At 37.9% G+C, this 21,040-nt stretch overlaps 1 protein-coding gene across 3 annotated transcripts in view; it reads left to right on the forward strand.

Moving 5' to 3' along the window:
- The window catches only part of ATRNL1 (attractin like 1), a 627,115-nt gene that overhangs the window by 67,766 nt on the left and 538,309 nt on the right, over positions 1–21,040 (forward strand). For all 3 annotated transcript variants that reach the window (XM_077349871.1, XM_077349872.1, XM_077349870.1), the window contains exons 2-7: positions 2,486–2,569; positions 3,464–3,577; positions 5,317–5,445; positions 6,015–6,223; positions 17,302–17,476; positions 18,733–18,820. In XM_077349871.1, the coding sequence (XP_077205986.1) occupies positions 2,486–2,569; positions 3,464–3,577; positions 5,317–5,445; positions 6,015–6,223; positions 17,302–17,476; positions 18,733–18,820 (799 nt within the window). The remainder of the gene's footprint in view (positions 1–2,485; positions 2,570–3,463; positions 3,578–5,316; positions 5,446–6,014; positions 6,224–17,301; positions 17,477–18,732; positions 18,821–21,040) is intronic.

A 21,040-nucleotide genomic window follows, 5' to 3' on the forward strand; every position in this document is an offset into this window, starting at 1 on the left:
TACCTTTACCTTTACCTTTTTAAGTAAATTTTCTTGACTGTGGGAGGCAGCCCCTGAATTTAGGAGCCAGTCTCATTTTTTAGCTTTCAGGGTTTTGTATCTTAGTGACCATATATTTTAGCTATTGCCGTTATTAGTCAAAGAGTAAGATTATCAGCATTCTCTGGTGTACCATTGACCTGCAAATTGACATTATTCCTAGAGTGGGAAGAGAAATGTCAGTGGTTGAGTACCCCTGAGGGTCCATGATGATCATATATGAGGGATCCAGGCAACTCCTGGATAGCATGGCATCTGGCTGGAGAGTACATTTCCTTTTTGAGCCTGAATGTAGACACTGCTGGTCAGCTTTTCCAGCACATAGATGTGATTGCAAATACCAACCAACTGTAGTATTCAGGGAAACATTATGTGTGCTTATGCAGGTTGCACTGCCAGTGGCATGGTACAAGTGGCCCTAGAAAATGATACCTCTCTAGGACCTACAGATGCTTGGAAAATGGTGGTTTGGCTCATGTTTGCCATTTGCATTCAGGAAGCCCCCCCCCTTTTTTTTTTTGGATTGATCATTACCAAGTTTGTTTGTTTGGTTGAACATAGTCAAACATATAGTAGATTTAGATATATTGTAATAAGGCTCTAAGCCAGTTTACATATAGTATATTTTGCATCATTTCAGACACGTGTATTTTCACTCAGCCTGATGGCAGTCCTGGTGTTCCCATTCTCCACACTAACCTATCATTGCTGTATGCAAGCCAGTCAGCTAGCCAATGATCATAAATAAAAACTGTGGCTTAAAAGACAATTTGCTGTTTGTCTAAGTTGAGTTATTGACATTATTTCATGCATGCATGTTTTTGCTAAGCCTCATGGGAATAAATCTTCCTACATCATTAACTAGCCTCGGGGGAGAGTTAATTCTGCTTATTGTGTGGAGACAAAAGGAATCATAAGGCAGAAGAACTGAAACTACCATCACAGCCACCTCATAACTGCAAAGTTGGGCAAAGAAATCAGTGTTTCAGCTTTGAAAATGCTGTATTTGCCTACCAACCACATGCCTACAAAGTTATTTGTTCTTCATTATGCTGCATATTTGTTGGATATCTTCATGATGCTAACTTACTCTCTCCCTGTAACTGTACTCTGATGATTCCTATTTCATTGTCTGAGAAAGCGTACAAGCTCACAAAAGCTCACACCTCAAATCTTAAAGGTGCCATTGGAGAGGGGTTTGGAGACCAAGAAGTATGAAGAAAGGTTGGGGGAGCTTGGTCTGTTTAGCCTGGAGAGTAAGAGGGGATTTTATATCCATCTTCAAGTATTTAAAAGGCTGCCATTTTGAGGGTGGAGCAGAGTTGTTCTCTCTTGTCCCAGAGGAATGGACCAGAACCAATGGGATGAAACTAATTCAAAATGGGATGAAATTAATTCAAAAGAAATTCCGTCTAAATATCTGGAAGAAGTTCCTGACAGTTAAGAGTGGTTTCTCAGTGGAACAGGCTTCCTCGGGAGGTGGTAGGTTCTCCATCTTTGGAAATTTTAAAACAGAGGCTGGATAGCCATCTGACAGAGGGGTGATTCTGTGAAGGCTTAAGGGATGGCAGGTTACAGTGGATGAGTGATAGGGTTGTGAGTGTCCTGCATAGTGCAGGGGGTTGGACTAGATGACCCATGAGATTCCTTCCAACTCTATTCTATGATTCTATGACTCAAATGTTGTTCAGTCTCTCTCTTAGCAATTTTCCACATCAGCTAACAGGACAATCTGCCACTGGGTGTGAAACTTCTGTTTGAACTGGCAATGTAGAGCTGAACAGACCTCTTCCATTATTATTATGGCTGGAACAGCAAAAATAGAGGTGCCTGTTTTTTTCCACTTCCATAACTAGTAGGAAAATGTAGAGATATGGTTAAATATCGCTACCCACTACACACACACACACACACATGCTGTGTTCTAATCAGGATTAAGGCCCTTCGCAGTTGCATTGCTGTTTTAAAAAGGGAAAGATCTGATTCTTGATCTCCCACCTGTTTTGGTCCTAAGTCCTGGAAGCTGTCATTTGTTTATTGCTAATTACCTTGGATTTATTTTATCACTGTAATGTTCTGTGTGGAAAAGTAGACTCTTTTAAGCCCTTCATTATATGCTGTCCTCAAGAAATTTCTTTTTCAGCCAGCGTGTGCTATATAGTAAATCTCTTATATTGCTCAGTTTTAATGCTTCTCTGGATATCTTTATGTCTTTATTTTATGGTGGTTTTATTATTTCATTGTAAGCAACTTTAGGCAGTACTTGTTGGAAAAGTAATCGAGTAATATTATATCTCCTTTGTCCTACTACTTGTTATTTCTGTTGGAAGCCAGTGTGTTTTTCTTCTTCGTTTTGGTTTCATTTTCTGTTGACTTTTTGGATACTATGTTAAAAAGAAAAAAAAGTGGCTATGGTCTTTAACAGCTAATTATTCTTGTTTTGTAGGTTAACTGAGCCTTCTGGATACTTAACAGATGGACCAATAAATTATAAATACAAAACTAAATGTACATGGTTAATTGAAGGATAGTAAGTATATATTTTTTGCTTTAACATTTATTCATATCATGTGCATATAGGGTTGCCAGCTAAGGGTTAAGAAGCACCTGCTGATATTGGGGGTGAAGAAGGGTTAAGAAGCACCTGCTGATATAGTGGCATTTAAGGAGGGGAGGGACCTTAGCATTATAACACCATAGAATCCACCCCCAACCCCCAAAGCAGCGGTTTTCTGTGGGGGAAGTTACCTTGGTCATCAGGACATCAGTGGTGATTATGGGAGATTGCCAGGCCCTACCTGGATCTTGGTTCCCTGTCTTCGTAGTGTGGTTTTATGCCAAGTATGTTCATTCTGCGGTCACTTTCTGTTTCATATTGAATGCCCAAATAAGCCAGGCTTTTTGATTCAGATCGGTTCTAGAACCACTGTTTAACAGAAATAGGCCTTGGTCCAGGAGGATCCATTTGAATGTCATGTTTAGAAGCATCTCCTTAATTTGCAAGCCATTTTTTTTGGATGCCAGATTTTTGTTTACTGTTAATGGATATGAACTTATGGTAAAATCATTCTATTATTAAATTGGCATGTTCAAAGATGAAATAAACTCGCTATGTTTGCTCCATTCTGACATGCAGTTTAGATTTTGTATCCTGCTGAGTGAAATTCTCTATGAACTGTATATTAATTTAACTTTTGTATTTTAACAGTATGCATTCCTTAGATGATTTAGAATTGTGTGATGTAGTACTATGAGCAGTTATGTATATGCAGCAGAGGGAATAAAAGAGCAAACTAAATTTCAAACAACCAAGGTCATTACTATCACTTACCTTTAAATGATATTGAATTTGCATTGTTAGAGCAGATCCTGTTTCTGAACATGCTGTTACTTATATATTTACTATTTTCCTCTTTTCTTCTAGTCCTAATTCAGTTTTAAGATTAAGATTTAATCATTTTGCCACAGAATGTAGTTGGGATCATATGTATGTTTATGATGGAGATTCAATATATGCACCTTTAATAGCTGTATTTAGGTAAGTGCTTTAGTTTTAGCAGTTTTTATTATAATGTGTTTGAGAGGAAAGTTAGTGTGTTTTAATTTGCTAATATTGTTCTGGTTTTACTTTGGTTATCCATTTTGCCATTTAAGACAATCTTTGGTCCTATTTGCCATACCACTCCAAGTGCTGATTTTTTTCACTGATCCACATTATTTAAGTTCATTTCTCCCACATATTCCATATTCTGCCTAGCACAAGTTTTCTCCATATAACAAACAGAATCATGAACACTATTCCTTTTTATCAGGGCTTTTAAGGGTCAGAATGATCCTTGCTCCTAATATAGTGTAAAATACCTCATATTCTACTAAAATTCAAATATGAAGAGCTAATTTCATCAGTACTTAATGCTCACTTTAATTATAAGGTGAGCCCTCTTAATCGGAAATTATTGCCCCGTTCTCAGTTAAACATGAAATGCATTTTAAGTTTGTTTCATTTTCACCCCCTTGCAGTCAGCATTCATCAGACTAGATAGCCAAAGCTGATATCCTCTGTGTGTAAATGCTTAAAAGTTGATTCCTTTGACCTGTCCCTGAATTTCAATGAAGTTTTCAGTGAGGTTGCTCTGATCGCTTACATTTATTTAAACTTGAACTTTTTATTAGTGGGAATGTAACTTACAGAATATCGCCATCCTTTCAGCCCAACAATCAAGTTGTCATCAAGGTTGTTCGGGATATAATTGTTTCTTCTACCAAAGTAAACATATGAAGGGTACAAGAGGGAGAAGTCTTGATTGTTTGGAGGGAATATATAACTAATTATGTAAAAAAGAAAATCAGTTGCCACCAAAGGCAACAATCAGTCATTCAAGAAAAAATATGTATCAACTGAATTGCACCCAGAAATTATATATATACCAAAAAAAAAAGCGATACTAGAGATTCTGGCAGCTTACAGAAAAGCTGATAGGATCCAGCTCTGTGATGTTTGCAATGTGCTACTTTAACCTTCACACTAGAGATGTTAATGATGTTATGAAAAATGAACTTAAGCACTAATAACAAAATGTTTAGAGCTCAGGGTTAAAGCCAGTGCATTTTTCCTAAGTGTTAACTGATACCGTTTGTTGACCCAATTACAATTTAAGCTATCACTTTCCCAGCTCCAGTTCCTATTTATAAAGAAAATCCAGTTTGTTTTAATCTTAAATGTCCTATTTTGTGAATAACAAAGAGCACAGATTCTTATTTTTTGTAAATGCTGAATTAGATGTTATCTGTTGCTGTGGCCTCAATTAAATGCCTAGCGGTGAAGCTCCATTTTGGAGGCCTGCTGAACTTTGTAAGCTCTAACAAGACCCTAACTTCCTCTTGGAGCTCATTTCACCAGGCGGGTGCCAGGGCTGAGAAGGCCCTGGCCCTGGTTAAGGTCAGGCATACCTCCTTGGGGCCGGGTACTACCAGACGTTTGGTGTTTACCAAGCATAGTACTCTTTTGGGGGGGGGCTTATTTGGAGAGATGGTCCCTTAAAATTCAAACTCAGGTGTATACAAATTTGAGGCAGATCTTTGAAATGAAAAACAATTAGAAAATCCTGCCTTATTCAGTGCGTGAGTTTCTTATTTTGTTTTAATGACTGCTTTAGACTGGGTTCTAGAACATTCCCTTTATTATTTTTTTTAGCATTCAAGTGATTATTCACATTTGTTACTTTTTATTGTTGATGTTATTGGTTATATAAAGCTCTTACATCATTTTTTTTGCAGTGGTCTTATAGTTCCAGAGGTTCGTGGAAATGAAACTGTTCCTGAAGTAGTTACGACATCTGGCTATGCATTGCTACACTTTTTTAGTGATGCTGCGTATAATCTAACAGGATTTAATATTTTTTATTCGTAAGTAATTTTATCAGTCATATTTTTGTTCATTAATTAGAGATTTATCATTTCCTTTGTAAATAAAATTTGTAGCTTATTTCAAGATTTTATGTAAATTGGGATTTTAACAAAGAACAGACGCATTAAACTTCATGCGGATTATGCAAAAATTATGAAAAAGTTCAGCAAAACAAGTTATTATCTTCAATCATTAACTGAACAGAAATATATTTTTAGCTCAGGGTTGCCTGAGCTTCCTTGTTCTTACATACAGATGCCCCCCTCCATTCTTAAGTATATATCTCTAAAGTCACATATATGATGGTGAAACTATGAAAGCGGCATCTATGAACAATCCTTGATTAGTACTTGGTTCCCAATTCTGACTGTGCTGTTGAATGGCTCATTAGAGGTAGTTATTTGACTTTAGATGGATAATAACTATTGGGGTAAGTCAACTGAGGGTTGCTGTTCTTAAGATATTGCTATCCTTCAAATGATGAAATAATGAGGAATCTCTTAGAATAAATTATGTTTTTGCATGTTAATGCAGCTTATTTCTTTCCCCCCCATCTTTATTATTACAGAATTAATTCATGTCCCAATAATTGCTCGGGACATGGAAAGTGCACCACTAGCAACTCCATTCCAAGCCAGGTATATTGTGAATGTGATAAGTATTGGAAGGGAGAAGCCTGTGATATTCCTTACTGTAAAGCTAACTGTGGGAGTCCTGATCATGGCTACTGTGATTTGACGGGAGAAAAACTTTGTGTGTGCAATGACAGTTGGCAAGGTGAGTTGGCAAGGATTTCTGCTTCACTATGAGCTGCTCACACCCCCCATGAATCTGCAATCTTCAGAGCTTTTTTGTATCTCAGTTATGTTTTAAATTTTTATTGCTTTTTGAAGCTCCAGACAGCTCAGGTTAGACATATGATTAATTAATTAAATATGCTGATGCTTGGTAGTTCAAGCAGTGCAATTACTTTTGAGTTGGTGGGTTCTGGTCTGTTTTAAAGTGGCATGTGTGAAATATGTTAGATATTTCTGCTTCATTGTCTAGTGTATCTTCATTTCACAAAACACACTGATGGTCTTAATATATTTTTTTCTCCTTGTATTTTTGAGTGTTGGTTCTTGAGCCTATTTCTGCAAGTGTTCTAAGCATGGAGCATTTTCTTCCTTGGAAGAAGACTTCGAAACATTGCCCTTACATTCTGATATATCTTAGTCAACATCTCCTGGACTGTTGTACTGCTGTTTTTAGTCCCTGGAAGTGCCCTTGCTTTTGTTTTCTAGTGACTAATGGAGAAGATAGAGTATAGTATGGTATTGCAGCAGTGGAAGTACTACTTTACCAGCCCTGGTGCCATAGGTGCAGCAGACTGCCTGGACCTACTCAGATTCCCATGTTAGGACCAAAGGTTTTGAGTTTGGGTACCATGTCATGTAGAGAAATGAGAGTCTAGGTTTGTAGAGGGAGATAATCTTTCATTTTAATTGGTTTTCCCACTGAATTAGTTATTATTAGTATTTTCAGTATGTATTTTCATATACAAACTTGGTTGCTTCATTATCTAAATTATTGTAAGTTACTTTTGGGTAACAGAGATGTCAGATCTGCATCAACTTTGTTTTTAAAGGAAGTGTCTCCCTTTTGTGACAATGGAGAATAGTTTGAAAACATGAGAACAGTTTTTCTTTTTAAGTATTGTCTGTTGCCTTTACCACTCAAAGATTAAGTCCAATAGCACCTTTAAGACCAACAAAGATTTATTCAAGGCGTGAGCTTTCGAGTGCAATCACTCGAAAGCTCACACCTTGAATAAATCTTTGTTGGTCTTAAAGGTGCTATTGGACTCTATTTTTGTTGTGCTACTTCAGACCAACACAGCTACCCACTTGAATCACTCAAGGATTGTAAGGCAAGGCTGGCTGGTCCATGCAATGTGGCCTGCTGTGGAGGGAGCTACCTGTAACTTCTTTAAATTAGTTCCATTGCCAGAGGGGACATAGATGGTTCTTGGAAAGGGCACTCAGCAGTGTAAAGAGCAAATAATAGCATGTGTTGATAAAATAATGGGGTGTAGGGAGAAAGCATGACATAAGAATGAGTGCTACATGTGAAAGCAGCAGGGGCTAAACCAGAGCAGAAAAGGGGCACTGGAAAGTAGATGGAAGTAGGAAGTAGAGAAGAAGACGAAATGCTTCTGTCTATGAGTTGCAGTGGCAGGTACACAGATCATGAGAAAAGGTGACATGTCTCTTGACAATGCGGTTAGATGATGTGTAAGTGGGTAGTTCATTTTTAATATTTAACTCCTTTTGCAGGATTGTTTTAAGAAGAGTTTTAACATACTACTTTGTCATTTGCTGAGAGAAAGATTTGTATCCCATGAATGTTCTTCGATGTTCATTTTACAGTTCTGTCACCTGCTACTAAAAGATAAAAGGAAATAACATGACACGTGCTACTAAAAAAGAATTCAGACAGCAGCACTATTCATTCTGGGCTCAGATAAATTGTGAAGCGGTTACCAAAACCTGTACAGTTTTGAGATATAAAGTGAATCTGCGGTAGTATACTGGTCTTTCTGAGCAATTGTGACATCTGGTGGATAGTTTGGAATGAACACCAGGGTTCTGAAAGACAAGTAAATCAGTCTAAACAGTCCTATTATTTACATTGGTTGATTCTGCATTATAATACTGTCCTTTCCAGTGCTTAGACCTTTAGCAATTCTAAGATCTTTGCTCACAATCAGTAACATGGATCAGAATTACCATGTCATACCGAAGCAGGCACTGAAAGATACGGAACAATTCAGCTCTTGGCTGTTCAGTGGTACTGATACTACTGACAAAAATCAGCAGAAGAGGACACTGCAAAGGAAAACCTCAACAGTTTTTGTAACCTCAAATGATAGTCATCATGAAAAGTGTTATGTCTGTAAAATGCTGTGTAGCTCCAGTGAAGAAAATATGTAGAGAAACCATCTCTTTGCCATTTATATCTTATCTAGCAAGAATGGATCTGTTCCTAAAGGACAGCATTGTTCTTTATATTCCTTGAATCTTTCCAATATTTACATAAGGTGACTGTGAGTTTTAAAGCTACAAAACCTAATTTAATCAGTGCTTGTCTTAGGTACATCAAAATTCCCATGAGAGAGCTTTTGGTGGAGCCAACAGTAGTACCAAAGAAGATGGTGGCCCCTTAGCAGGGCATTCCCAAGGACTTGCAGGGTGCATTTCATTTCCCCATGCCCTACTATTTCCTCTTAACTGTCCCTTAACAGCTCCCACACCCTCTCCCCTTTTCCTGCTTATTTCTCTCCTTCCCTCCAACCATCTTCTTGCTATTGTCTTCAACGTTCCCTCACCCTGACAGCGTCTACCCAAGAAAACTGTGTCCCAGTATCATTGTGGGAAGGCTTCAAGCACGAGTGGGTGTGGGACCTCACTTTCTCCTGTTTTCCACTTTGCATGCTATTTCTTGTTTCTCTCTCCCTGCTCCTCTCGATATCCCTTTTCTGGCTTCCTTCTTTCCTTCCCACCTACCCGCCAACCTCTCTTTTATCTGCTGTCCATCTGCAGCTACATTCGTTATTTATTTAATTATTCCTTGACTTTCTCCACAATGGAAACTGAAAGCAGCTAATATCATTAGCTTCTGCTCCATTTTATCCTCACAACAACTCTGCAAGGTAGATTAGAGAATGTGTAACTGGCCAAAAGTAATCCAGTGAACTTCCACTGAAACTAATCATAGCACCACACTAGCTTTTGTGTGGTGGCTGCTATTGAGCAGTTATAAGTAGCTAGTCCTGTTTGAGTTGTGCAGGTTGCTTCCAGGCCTCAGTTTACCAGCCTCAGGTGGGACCTGGCGATCTCCCAGAATTACAATGGAACTGAAATCTGTTGCACTGGAGAAAATGGCTGCTTGGAGGGTTAACTCTTCCCTCCCCAAAACCTGCCTTTCTCAGTCAGCACCCTCTTATAAGTTTGGGAAGGGGAATTTAAACAACAAATGTATTCATTTTAGATTTCTGATTTTTCTGACAACCTGGGGCTTTTCTAAGGCTCTAGTTTATGGATTTAAATATCAGTCATGTTGAGATTTGGAGATATTGATTATGTCTATTTTTACTCTTTCTTTGTTACCACAATATAAAGGACTGGGTCTCTTCTTTTACACTCAGTTCACTGCTCTTTTGTCCACTAATGCGTAGAAAGGAGCTGTCCAGAGTACTGTAGCCAGAATTTTTTTCAAAGTGGATGTACACCTTTATATTCTTGTTGTTTGTTTGTTTTTGTAATTTGCATGCCCAGTTAATAAATGTTTTTAAAGATAAAAATTACAATTAAACCACTGACATGAAGATCCTTTTTATTCCTGTTTCTCCTTTACAATTTTCTTGGTATTTATGGCTGAAGTTTAATTTGGAAGCAATTTTAAACAAACAAACAAAAAAAATGATTTTTGCAGTAAAATTGGCTTTATATTCTGTAGGCAAAAAGGAAATTACAAGCCTACCTCTAACAAGTAAATATCTCTAGGGAAAAGGTATTTATAAGCATTCTAGATCAAAGAATGGGTTTACTGATTAGGTACAATTTTTACCTCTTGATTAAACAGGTAATTAAACTGTTTTCAATCCATAAGACTTTACAGCAGGGGTAGTCAAACTGCGCCCCTCCAGATGTCCATGGACTACAATTCCCATGAGCCCCTGGCAGTGAATGCTGGCAGAGGCTCATGGGAACTGTAGTCCATGGACATCTGGGAGGCTGCAGTTTGACTACCCCTGCTTTACAGTAATAAGCAACTACACTTCTTACTGTGAATTGTTTTCTTCAAGTACAGTCCAATTCAGACTTGAACAATATTCCAATTCTCAAACATATATTTAATAAGTAATGTGAGTAAGATAAAAAAGTATTGTAATACCATTGATAATTTTGTGTTTATATTTTTAAAGTCATGACTGCCTTGGCTCAGGTACTCATTGTTGACACAGAAAGCATTCATTGTGTTTTGCATAGAGATTCTGTGCAAAATTTCCCCTTCCCAAATATTAATGTCGTTCAGTTGAGGTAACATGCATGATGTGAAGAATGTAATTATTCTGTCTCTGTGTGTATAGTTTTTATTGATCATTCGCCAAAATGTTTGTGGTAATTTTGGTGTAGTGGTTAGGAGTGCGGACTTCTAATCTGGCATGCCAGGTTTGATTCTGCGCTCCCCCACATGCAACCAGCTGGGTGACCTTGGGCTCGCCACGACACTGATAAAACTGTTCTGACCGGGCAGTGATATCAGCGCTCTCTCAACCTCACCCACCCCACAGGGTTTCTGTTGTGGGGAGAGGAATGGGAAGGCAAATGTAAGCCACTTTGAGCATCATTCGGGTAGGGAAAAGTGGCATATAAGAACCAACTCTTCTTCTTCTTCTTCTTCTTCTTCTTCTTCTTCTTCTTCTTCTTCTTCTTCTTCTTCTTCTTCTTCTTCTAGAAATTGAGGTGACAGTTTCTTGAAATCCTTATCCATGGTTCTTCTATATATTTGTGAAACAGCCCGGGGGGGGGGGTGGAACGTGTCCAGCTGTCCAAGTTGGAATAGGACCAATCAAGGTGCAGCCAGCAAAGCTGGCTGATTGTCCCTGCCCCTGCAGCTCCCTGATTGGCTCTGCCACTGCAGCTCCCGCCCTCCGTCCCTGGACTCTAGCCTCTTAGCTATCAGATGTGCCTCTGTGCCTGGAGCCAGCAGCAGGAAGGGGCGAGGGCCCTGGGCAAAGGGTCATGGTGGAGGGTCTGCTAACAGGGGCCTCTTGGCCTGCTAGGCTGGCCCTGCTAATGAGAGCCTCTTAGCCTGCTAGGCTGAGCCTCCTAATGAGGGCCCCCGGCCTGCTGACTGCCTGCTAAGGAGCTCTGTCCTGGGCCTGGTAATGAGCTGGCCAGCCCCCACCCACCCCACTTGATCTGGCTGTGAGCTATGGCCCAAAGCCACCTTAAGCTGCCTGGCCAGGGGCCAGGGGAGTGAACCCTTTCCAGGAACGGGCTTTGAAGCTAGTTATACTATAAAATCTCTTGTGTACTAAGCTTAGTGGGCACCGTTTTAGAATATTTTCTGTAGTTCCAGAGAGATACAAGAGGAAAAAAGAAATATAATCTGATTTCCCAGAAATTATTGTACAGAGATCAGATATTTTAATCCTAATCAAGAAAACTTAATAGGTAAAACAACCTTAGCTGATCGCACCAATTCCATGAACATGCAAAGCAACAAAAGCATGGTAAAAGTCAAGTTCCCTGAAGTTCCTATCTGTCAGTCTTTTCCTCACTTGAATTTCAAGGGGAGCACATTTGCTGCTCATGTCTCCCTTGAGTAGAAGTAGAAACGGGGATATATTCTTTTCAAAGTGCTCACATCCTGAAGGCAAGTGACATTTCCAGAAAAGAAGGAAAGATTCATGTTTTCTTCACACTTTATTTGTATCTTTGTTCTTACATGCCTTCCCCCTTGCTCCTTTTGTTCCTTCTGTCCTCCATTAATTTTTCTGAACTTGAATAAGAACAATAAATGCAGCCCTTAAATTGCTTGACCATGAACATAATTTTTAAATTTACTAGGAGAAAAAACTTATCTCCAAGCAGCTTCTGGCATCCCTATTTTTGTTGTCACTGTTCAAAGTATATTAAAGTAGTTTCTGAGGTAGCTTCCAATAACATGCCCTACTAATGTCTAAGGTCACTTAGTATAATAGCTTATTCCTTTCTTTAGTTCTGATGAGCCAATAAACTTGTAGTGGAAACAAGGCCAGGAATCCATAGGGGGACTTCAGTCATAGCCACAAGTTTGCAAAGGCCAGTGATAATTTCAACGTTTCCTTTCATAGAAAATCTCCTAAATCATATCACAGAGGTTTCTATTCAGTTTTTGGTCAGTTTGTTATGTTTCATGGGAAGAGGAAATACTTTAAAGAAAATGCAAGCATATAGTCTTCTGAGAAATGTGGTAATTCTTATTGTACAGTTGTTTGGATCCTGGCCAAGGCGTTTACCCATGTGAGTACAATCAGCTGCATTAATACCAAGCAGATGAACAGCCTTCAGGAATCCTTTAACCAATATAAGCACATATGGTAGAGCCATTAAGGAGTTCATTCTGTTAGCGCATGAACAGAAGTCTGCTTCGTTTTTGTTCTAACAATACCAGTCACCAAGGGAGATGCCAGCCACTGTTATCACCCTTCAGGAGAGGGTAAGTGTGCCTTCTTTATAGTCAGGAGACAACAGCAGGTGCACCTAGAGTAAAACCAAGCTTATTATAGGTAGGAGGGCAATCATCTGGAATACACAGATGCCTTGCCTTCAGGAAGCTATGAGCCAGTCTGTTCCTAATTAACTAGTACACATACCAGCTAGTACCAGCCAGGCAGTACCAAGCCATATCTACTTAATGATATGGTCCTAAAAGTATTTTTAAAAATGGATGCATTGGAGTTGTATGCATCCTGGTATTGCTGCTGTGGTGGAGATAAAACTTTAGAGTGCAATGTTTTTAGAAGTACGAGGTGCTCAGAATAACTTATGCCTGGGAACACTCATACTCAAACTAGATAGAGTTCAGTGCTAACCACCAAGTCTAGTGGCAGATATGAAATGATGGCGAAGACATTCAGAGTGAAAATAAAGTTCTTGCTGTTGTGAACAATCTCTTAATCTGGCCGCATTTCAAGGTTGGAAGTTGGATGTTTTTATTTCAATAAATCTTTCTCACACAAATCATCTTACTTTTCTCTGAACAAATTTTGAAATGTATTGATTTCTGTGAGTTTTTAATAGTTACTCTAGCAAAAATTCACATGCTAATAACTGTATTGATATATTTCATAAACCCCAGATTGCACTAGATCTACCAAATTTAAATAAATATGTTAAGTAAGCTTTTAGAGGGAGCTGATTGAGTTTTAAGAAATCTTTTATTTAGTTTATATAGTTTACCACTTGGTGTCACTGTTCTTCACAAAATATCTTTTCATAACCTAATACTAAAACATATATAGTTGATTTTTATCTTATATGAAACTTAAAGATATGACTCTAATGTAAGATCAGAAAGCAGGATCTAATCAAAATACAATATATGTCAATTTGCCTTTAGGGAAATTAATGCTAATATTGATTAACTGTTGAGTATGCATAAACTAGGAGGTGCTTGTGGATTACAGAAATGGGAAATAGAGCTGAAAAAACCATTAACATTAATGTGACATGTTAAATGATGCAGGAATTACGCAGTAGGATTATACTTACATCAATAGACAGTAAGTACATAAACAGTCCATAGTCCCAACTTAACATCCGTATACCTATTTCTGCCTTTAAATGCCTAAATATGATGACATGATCTGCTGTATCAAAGGCTGCAGATAAATCCAGTAGGAATAACAGAGGCATGGTCTGTGGTTACATTCAGGTGGAAATAATGAACTGAAGCCAACAGAGCAACCTCCATCCTATGGCCTGATAGAAAGCCATAATGTAAACAGTCCAAAGTATTCGAGTTGTACGAGAAGACTTGGAACTCTAAGACTCTCTGAATTAATTTTCATAGAAAGGGAAGATTAGAATCTGGGAGATAATGGTTGATATCATTTTTTTCTGTAGGGATTTCCCATCCTAAGTAGTGTGTGAATAACCAACTGCTTTTTGAGTGACCAAGGCAAGGTGCCCTGAATTAGTGACTGAGTTATAATAAATGCCAAGGGTTTGTTTCTACCCAATTACCAGACATAGTTGATATGTGCTTAGAAGAGGGATAGATATGTTATTGGTCTGTTAGGTGACTTATGTCAAAGAAGGCCATTCAGTAATAAGTGGTTTTAGGATAATTTTGTCATGGGCGTTTGTTAGTATGTTTGGAATCTATAGTATAATCATTGTTTCATTAAATCCACTTGCATCTGCATTGAAGGAATTTCCTGGGCTCTATTGTTTTGGCAGGGGGGAAGCATATGCATGCAGTTTTCTAAGCTTTTTTTCAGCCTTCAAATTGTAGTGGGCTGTCTTTTCAATCTACAGTACTCTTCAAAGAGACTGATAAAACTGACAAACTTAGAAGCACCTTCACTACACAAGGGAAATTGACAAGGGATTTCAGATCCCTTGTCAGTTTCACCTCTACCATAAAAGGACTTTGCAGTGAAAGGACTTTTGGAAACTGCAAGGGTAAGAGAGAAACTGGCTACAGTCTGCAATCTTTGTCAAGATATCTATTCTCATGCAAGATGATCATTCTAAGTAGATTTGCAGGAGTTTGCATATCCACTCACCAATATTTTTTCTCCTGATTGAAATGTCATCTGATTAGATGCAGAGGGTCTGTGGTACTTGTCTTCAGTAGCAGAGCTACAATACTCACATATGAATTCAAATCTGGAAGATTACCACGGCATCCCTAATTTATTAAAAGTTCATTCTGTTTTTACATGCTTGAATTTAATAATCTTACATTTTTGTGAATTATTTTTCTGTAGCTGGCATGGCTTTCTGCTGTTGAAATCTTAGAATACTACTTGGTATTTGAAGAGCAGCCTCTAATAGTACTGTTGCGAGTAAATAGAGTAAATCCTGAGACTCTTCTTGTAAAATTGATATTGGGAGAACAGTCATTAACAGTCTCTGTAACTTATGCATGTTTTATGAGCAGCCCTTGATGATAGTTTTGTAAATTTTAGTCTAAATCATAACGGTCTACTAAAGAGCGCTGGATTATCAGGAACTAATTACACTGGTTTTCTAGCATGTGTGCTTTTGGTAGTGTCTCCTTTGCTACCATATAAATACATTCTAACCTTGACTCAAAAAACCTAAGATGCTTCATCATGGTATTGTATCATGATCAATAAACTCAATAGAGAGCCTTCTTTTCAGTTTGCTACCATTAAGCATGTCTAGCTACAAGCACATATAAACAGAGGGTGACTTATACTGATACTTATCCTGGATACTTTAGGCTGATCCTGCATTGAGCAAAGGGACGGACTAGAAGGCCTGTATTGTCCCTTCCAACTCTATGATTCTATAAATGTTGGAACAGCATTGTCTGGAGATCCTCTTATGCACAGGGCTTCAATATATTTTAGATTCTTTTTTGTCAAATTTGGTCTATAGAAGCTCATGCCAAGGTAATTAGTACAATTGTAGAGTGTCACAGGAAGCAGTCAGAGTAGTTCAGCAGTGGAATTGGCTGCCTAAGGGGGTGGTGAGCTCCCCCTCACTGGCAGTCTTCAAGCAAAAGTTGGATACATACCTATCTTGGATGCTTTAGGATGCTTTGGGCTGATCCTGCGTTGAGCAGGGGGTTGAACTAGATGGCCTGTATGGTCCCTTCCAACTCTATGATTCTAAGCAGATCTAGTAACCCAGTGAAGCTTTTCTAAGACCATTCAGATGGGGTTGACTAGAAACATAATGAAATTTGAGCAACCTTATTGATAATGGGTTAGATCCTGTGGATTTTAAGGAAGTCCAAAATTTTGTGGAGGCAGATGTTCACTGCCTTTCCTTTTTAAAAGTTTTATTTGTTTAAAACAGTGTTGTGCTGCTTTTCTACCCAGTTAGGGGCTTTAAGGCAGTAAACAATAAAGAGATTTAAAACCAATTTTTAACCACACACATATAAACAGTCAAGCTGGCTGAATCATGCTTAAATCCAGTGATTGGAGCTCTTAACGGGCTATGCAGAGTGGAACCCAATGAAAATGGATCAATATAGAGTGATGTGGTCCCTATAGCAGACTCTAAACCAGGGGTAGTCAAACTGTGGCCCTCCAGATGTCCATGGACTACAGTCCCCATGAACATTCGCTGGCAGGGGCTCATGGGAATTGTAGTCCATGGGCATCCGGAGGGCCGCAGTTTGACTACCCCTGCTCTAAACCACACTCTCACTGTAGCTCACAGCTGTAATTTCCTGACACTCTTCAAAGACAGCCTCACATAGAGATCATTACAATAGTCTAATCTACATGTTACCAGTGCATTTATGATAGTGACAAGATCTTTCCTATTGAGGAAAGGCTGCTGCTGGCTCATCCAGGAATCCTTGAAGCTGTCTGGATTATAAGAGCAAAAGGCAAATTTTAGGTTTTCAGAAGTCTTGTTTATATCCTTAGACTGAACTGAAAATAATCTCACTCAGCTGGGAAAACTTGCACCATCTAACCCTATAACTGCTAATGTAGATTCCAAGTTGATATGGATGCAAAAAATTTTCCTTACCCTAGCAGTGCCCTGTGACCAGCGAAAAGCCAAAGAGTTAGGAGACCTTCAAGGGTTTAGAAAGGCCTACAATGAGAATCCGGTATCCTGAGAATTCTCACTTCATTGCCACAGGTAGTTCTACAGAGCAGATTTTCCACTAATGCAGATTCTCCACTAATGTAAGTTCATAAACAACATTTCACTGGGTCCTTTGCACTTTGGACCAATTTTTAGGGGAAGCAAAAAACTTCAAAGAGGAGATGGCAAGATATTGTACTCAATTTTTAAAATTTTATAGGAAACAACATCGCCAACAAAAATAACTTTTAAGTTCATATGTTTGTGTTAATAAAAGTATGATGTTTGGGGTAATTATAATGCTTTGTTGAAAATCAAATAGCATTCTGCAATAGCAGTCTTTTAGGTATATTTCCCCATTAAACACTTTGTAGTTATTGTTGCATTTGGTTATATTTTTAGCTTTGTTTGAGTTATATTTAAATTGTACATTGCCTTTTGATATAACCGTCAAGTGACTTTTACATTTTTGCCTGACATCTTATATAATGATATTCAGATGCAATTTTTTTTCTTAAACAGGTCCTGATTGTTCATTAAATGTTCCTTCCACGGAGTCATACTGGATACTACCCAACGTAAAACCTTTTAGCCCATCTGTAGGTCGGGCTTCCCATAAGGCAGTTCTACATGGAAAGTTTATGTGGGTGATTGGTGGATATGCATTTAATTACAGCACTTTCCAAATGGTGTTAAAGTAAGCAATTTTGTCTTTTATATTACTATTTCTGTATGGCATTTAGTATTACCTGATAAGTAGCGTGTCTTTGTATTGAGGTGCTACTGGACTCTGATTTTGTTGTGCTACTTCTCTCCAGTGAAAGTTTTAAAGAACCATTCATAAAATATCCCTTTACCTGGAATAACTGGGTCATTACTTGATACTTAATTGCATGAAGGCTTTTTCTGCAGTGGAGTGTACACCAACAGTGTATTCTTATGCAGAGTTACTCCAGTTTATTCAAGTCAATCGGATTACAGCAGAGTAACCACACATATTTGTTAGAAGCCAGTTACAATCATACAAATCTGTAAACAACACAGCATAGTCACTTTGCAATTGACCCACAACCCAGAGCTCATCAACAAAATCACAGCAAATTACACAGTGGGAAAGGAATACTTGGTGGTTGTGTTAAAGGCATTTCACATTTGTTACTAATAATCAACAGAGGCATGTAAGCTGCAAAGCAATTATTGAGCCATTCTGATGTTGAGGGAAATGATTTTTTTGTATGATAAAATACATTTATATGTAAAATAAAATGCTGGAATTGGTTCAAATATCACTTTCAGGGTAAAAATAGAAGGATAATGAGCAATATTAAAGAACTGATAAGCATTGATGGGGACTAGAAGTGTTTCTAGTGAAATAGGAACTTAAAAGTTAGCAAATGAGTTTGTACTGAAAACCATGGAACAAGAGTAAAGTTTATGTATATGGGCCAGGATACAGGGGGAAGCATTCACATTCTTAGGTTTCAAAATCCCCATCTCCTGCATCTCCTCACCTGTACAAAGATACCACTCTTGAAAACTCAGGTTTCCTCTGGAGCATAGTTAATATGAGATTCTGCAACTGAGAAAGAAAACTTGCGTAATTCCCATTCATATGCAGATTGTTTTGGATCCTAGTCATGGAAAAGAAAAATATTTTATACAAGAAATGCCAAGGATTGCCATGTTTAAATAACAGGGAGTCAGTTCCATATTTTAAATTGGGAGAATGGTATCTGTGTGTGTATGTGTGAACACACACACATGTACAGAGTTGCCTAAAGATGAAACATCTGGGAACCTGATACATTTGCTCTCCTTGGACTTCTTACTATTCAGAAATGGAGATACATAATATTATAAACTTTGTGGCATTCACACTGGCAATTGCAAATGAACACAAAATATAAATAACTTATGATTTTTCCTCCCTAACATATTTTTTTAACCTTTTAGTTATAACTTGGAAAGCAGCATATGGAATGTAGTACCTGTATTGAAAGGACCTCTTCAGAGATATGGACACACTATCGCATTATATCAGGTTTGGATTTGGATAATTTAGGATAACATTAGAAATCTGTGCAAAGTAGTCACTGTCACACATTGAGATTATGATTTAGCTGCACTGTCAGAACTAAAGCATTAAGTTGTATGGATAGTTGTATCTCTAATCTGATTTACTTCAGTGCAGATTGCCTCATGCATTTCAACTACTGTTCCCACAGTTTATATGTAACTCAGTTTTCACCTTTTCCATACTTGAGAATTTTGAGATGAAAATATTCTTCCCTCGAATATGTAGAAAAAGTGTGCCATAAAGTTACCATGAGTTGCTTGATAATTCAAAGGTACTTTAACCTAATTTCCGAAAACATCTTTTTCCTTTGTATTGTGATCTCTCAGATCACTCAAAATAATTTGACAATTTGTGTATCAAATTGTTCTTTCCCCACTGCTCCACATGCAGCCAGCTGGGTGGCCTTGGGCTAGTCACAGTCTTGGTAGTGCTGTTCTCACAGAGCAGTCCTGTCAGAGCATTCTCAGCCCTACATACCTCACAAGGGTGTCTGTTGTAGAGAGAGGAAGGGAAGGCAATTCTAAGCTACTTTAGACTCCATGGGTAGTGAAAAACAGGGTATAAAAAAACTCTTCTTCTTCCAATTATGGATTTCTATGGTTGTGCAGGCAGAGGGGCAAGGAGGACACTGCCCTGGTGCTGAGCGGCATTCAGAGGAACCCTAGCTGCCTGGGGGATGATGGCAGGGCTCAGCAACTCTTGGCACAATTCTGGCAGAAATTAAATAAGGAGCCAAAGTATGTTTTCCCCCCAACATTTGCTTAGTAATAACATTTCCAATTGCCCTATAGTACAAGATATACATATTACAAGAACTTCCTGTTTGGCTTACACTTTAGATAAGAAGCAGAGCATTGGATTCTATATACAATTTAGCTCAGCAATTCTATTCTATCTTTACTGAAATCTTGATTCCCCCCCCCTAAGTTTATGACAATACAGACCCCTATTCAAATGACTAAATATATAATGAAATGTGCTCAATTTTGTATATAATTATAGATATAAAATTTTAAGTTGCATTTTCTTTAGGTTTCAAATCTAGACTGTAGTAAAAGATCAGAGACCATGCACATAGACTTCAAGGCAAAGCTGTATAATTGATTAGAGACTATAATATTTTATACATATCAATTTCATTTTAGAAGGCTTCTTTCATCAAAGTTGTACTATTAAAGTTCCTAAATCCTAGTCCTAATTATGGTTTATGATTTACTTGGAATTTCCCCGAAGTGGGACTTCCAAGTTGGTAGGCTTACAATTTTCAGTCTCATGTACATTTATTTGGGAATAATCTCAGTTGATTTCATTGGGGCTTTTTTCTGTATGAACAAGATTAAATAATTTATTTTATAAAAATATTAAAGCAGCTGAGGAGAAACTCTAACATAGTTGCTTCGAACTTCACTCCTGTGAAAAAAAGCATATAGTACCTTGTTCTTGTGTTAAAGATGGCTGAACCAAAGTTTTTTTCAATTCAAAACAATTAAATTTGTTTCCTTAAAGGAGATGAATATGCTTAAATATAAGAAATTTGGTTTAGCAGTATAGTGTGTTGTGAAGGGTGTCTTTGTTCATTGGACCAAGAATGAAACTTGGTCTTGCATTCAAAATCAAGCAGGCATTCCAAAGAATTGGAAGAATAATCACAAGACTCTGGGGAGGATAAATGAGATAATTATTTATAAAGCTTTTTCAACTTGTTCCAGCCTGCAGATCTTTAATTGCATGGCTTTGGTTGAGCTTGTAACAATATGCAAGAATAAGTGATCTTCTTAAATGATGCTTGAAAACATTTTAGGGTGTGCTGCTAAAACTACTGCCACAGCAAAAACAATATTTATTTCAATGAGACTCGCTTGAGATTCAGGGTATTACTTTCAGTCATCCGCTATTCATCAGCACAAGGTCTACTGAGCACAGTGGAAGGAAGAGAAAATTATCTAATAGATAATTTTGTCTCCACATATTAATTTGGGGTTTGTGTGGAATTTCCACACAATGACTCTGAGCATTACTGACATTCTGCAAACACTTGCTGTTATCCCTAAACTTTGGCTGTTGTTGATAAAATAAAACCCAAAGAGAAGTGGAATTATTTCTTAGGAGGCTGTTAGGACAATATCATTTTCACAAATTTAAATTAGTTATATTACAACAATAAACAAAAGGAAGTAAAACACA

This window comes from Paroedura picta, chromosome 8 (genome assembly GCF_049243985.1).
Source record: "Paroedura picta isolate Pp20150507F chromosome 8, Ppicta_v3.0, whole genome shotgun sequence".
In the NCBI taxonomy this organism is placed as follows: Eukaryota; Metazoa; Chordata; class Lepidosauria; order Squamata; family Gekkonidae; genus Paroedura; species Paroedura picta.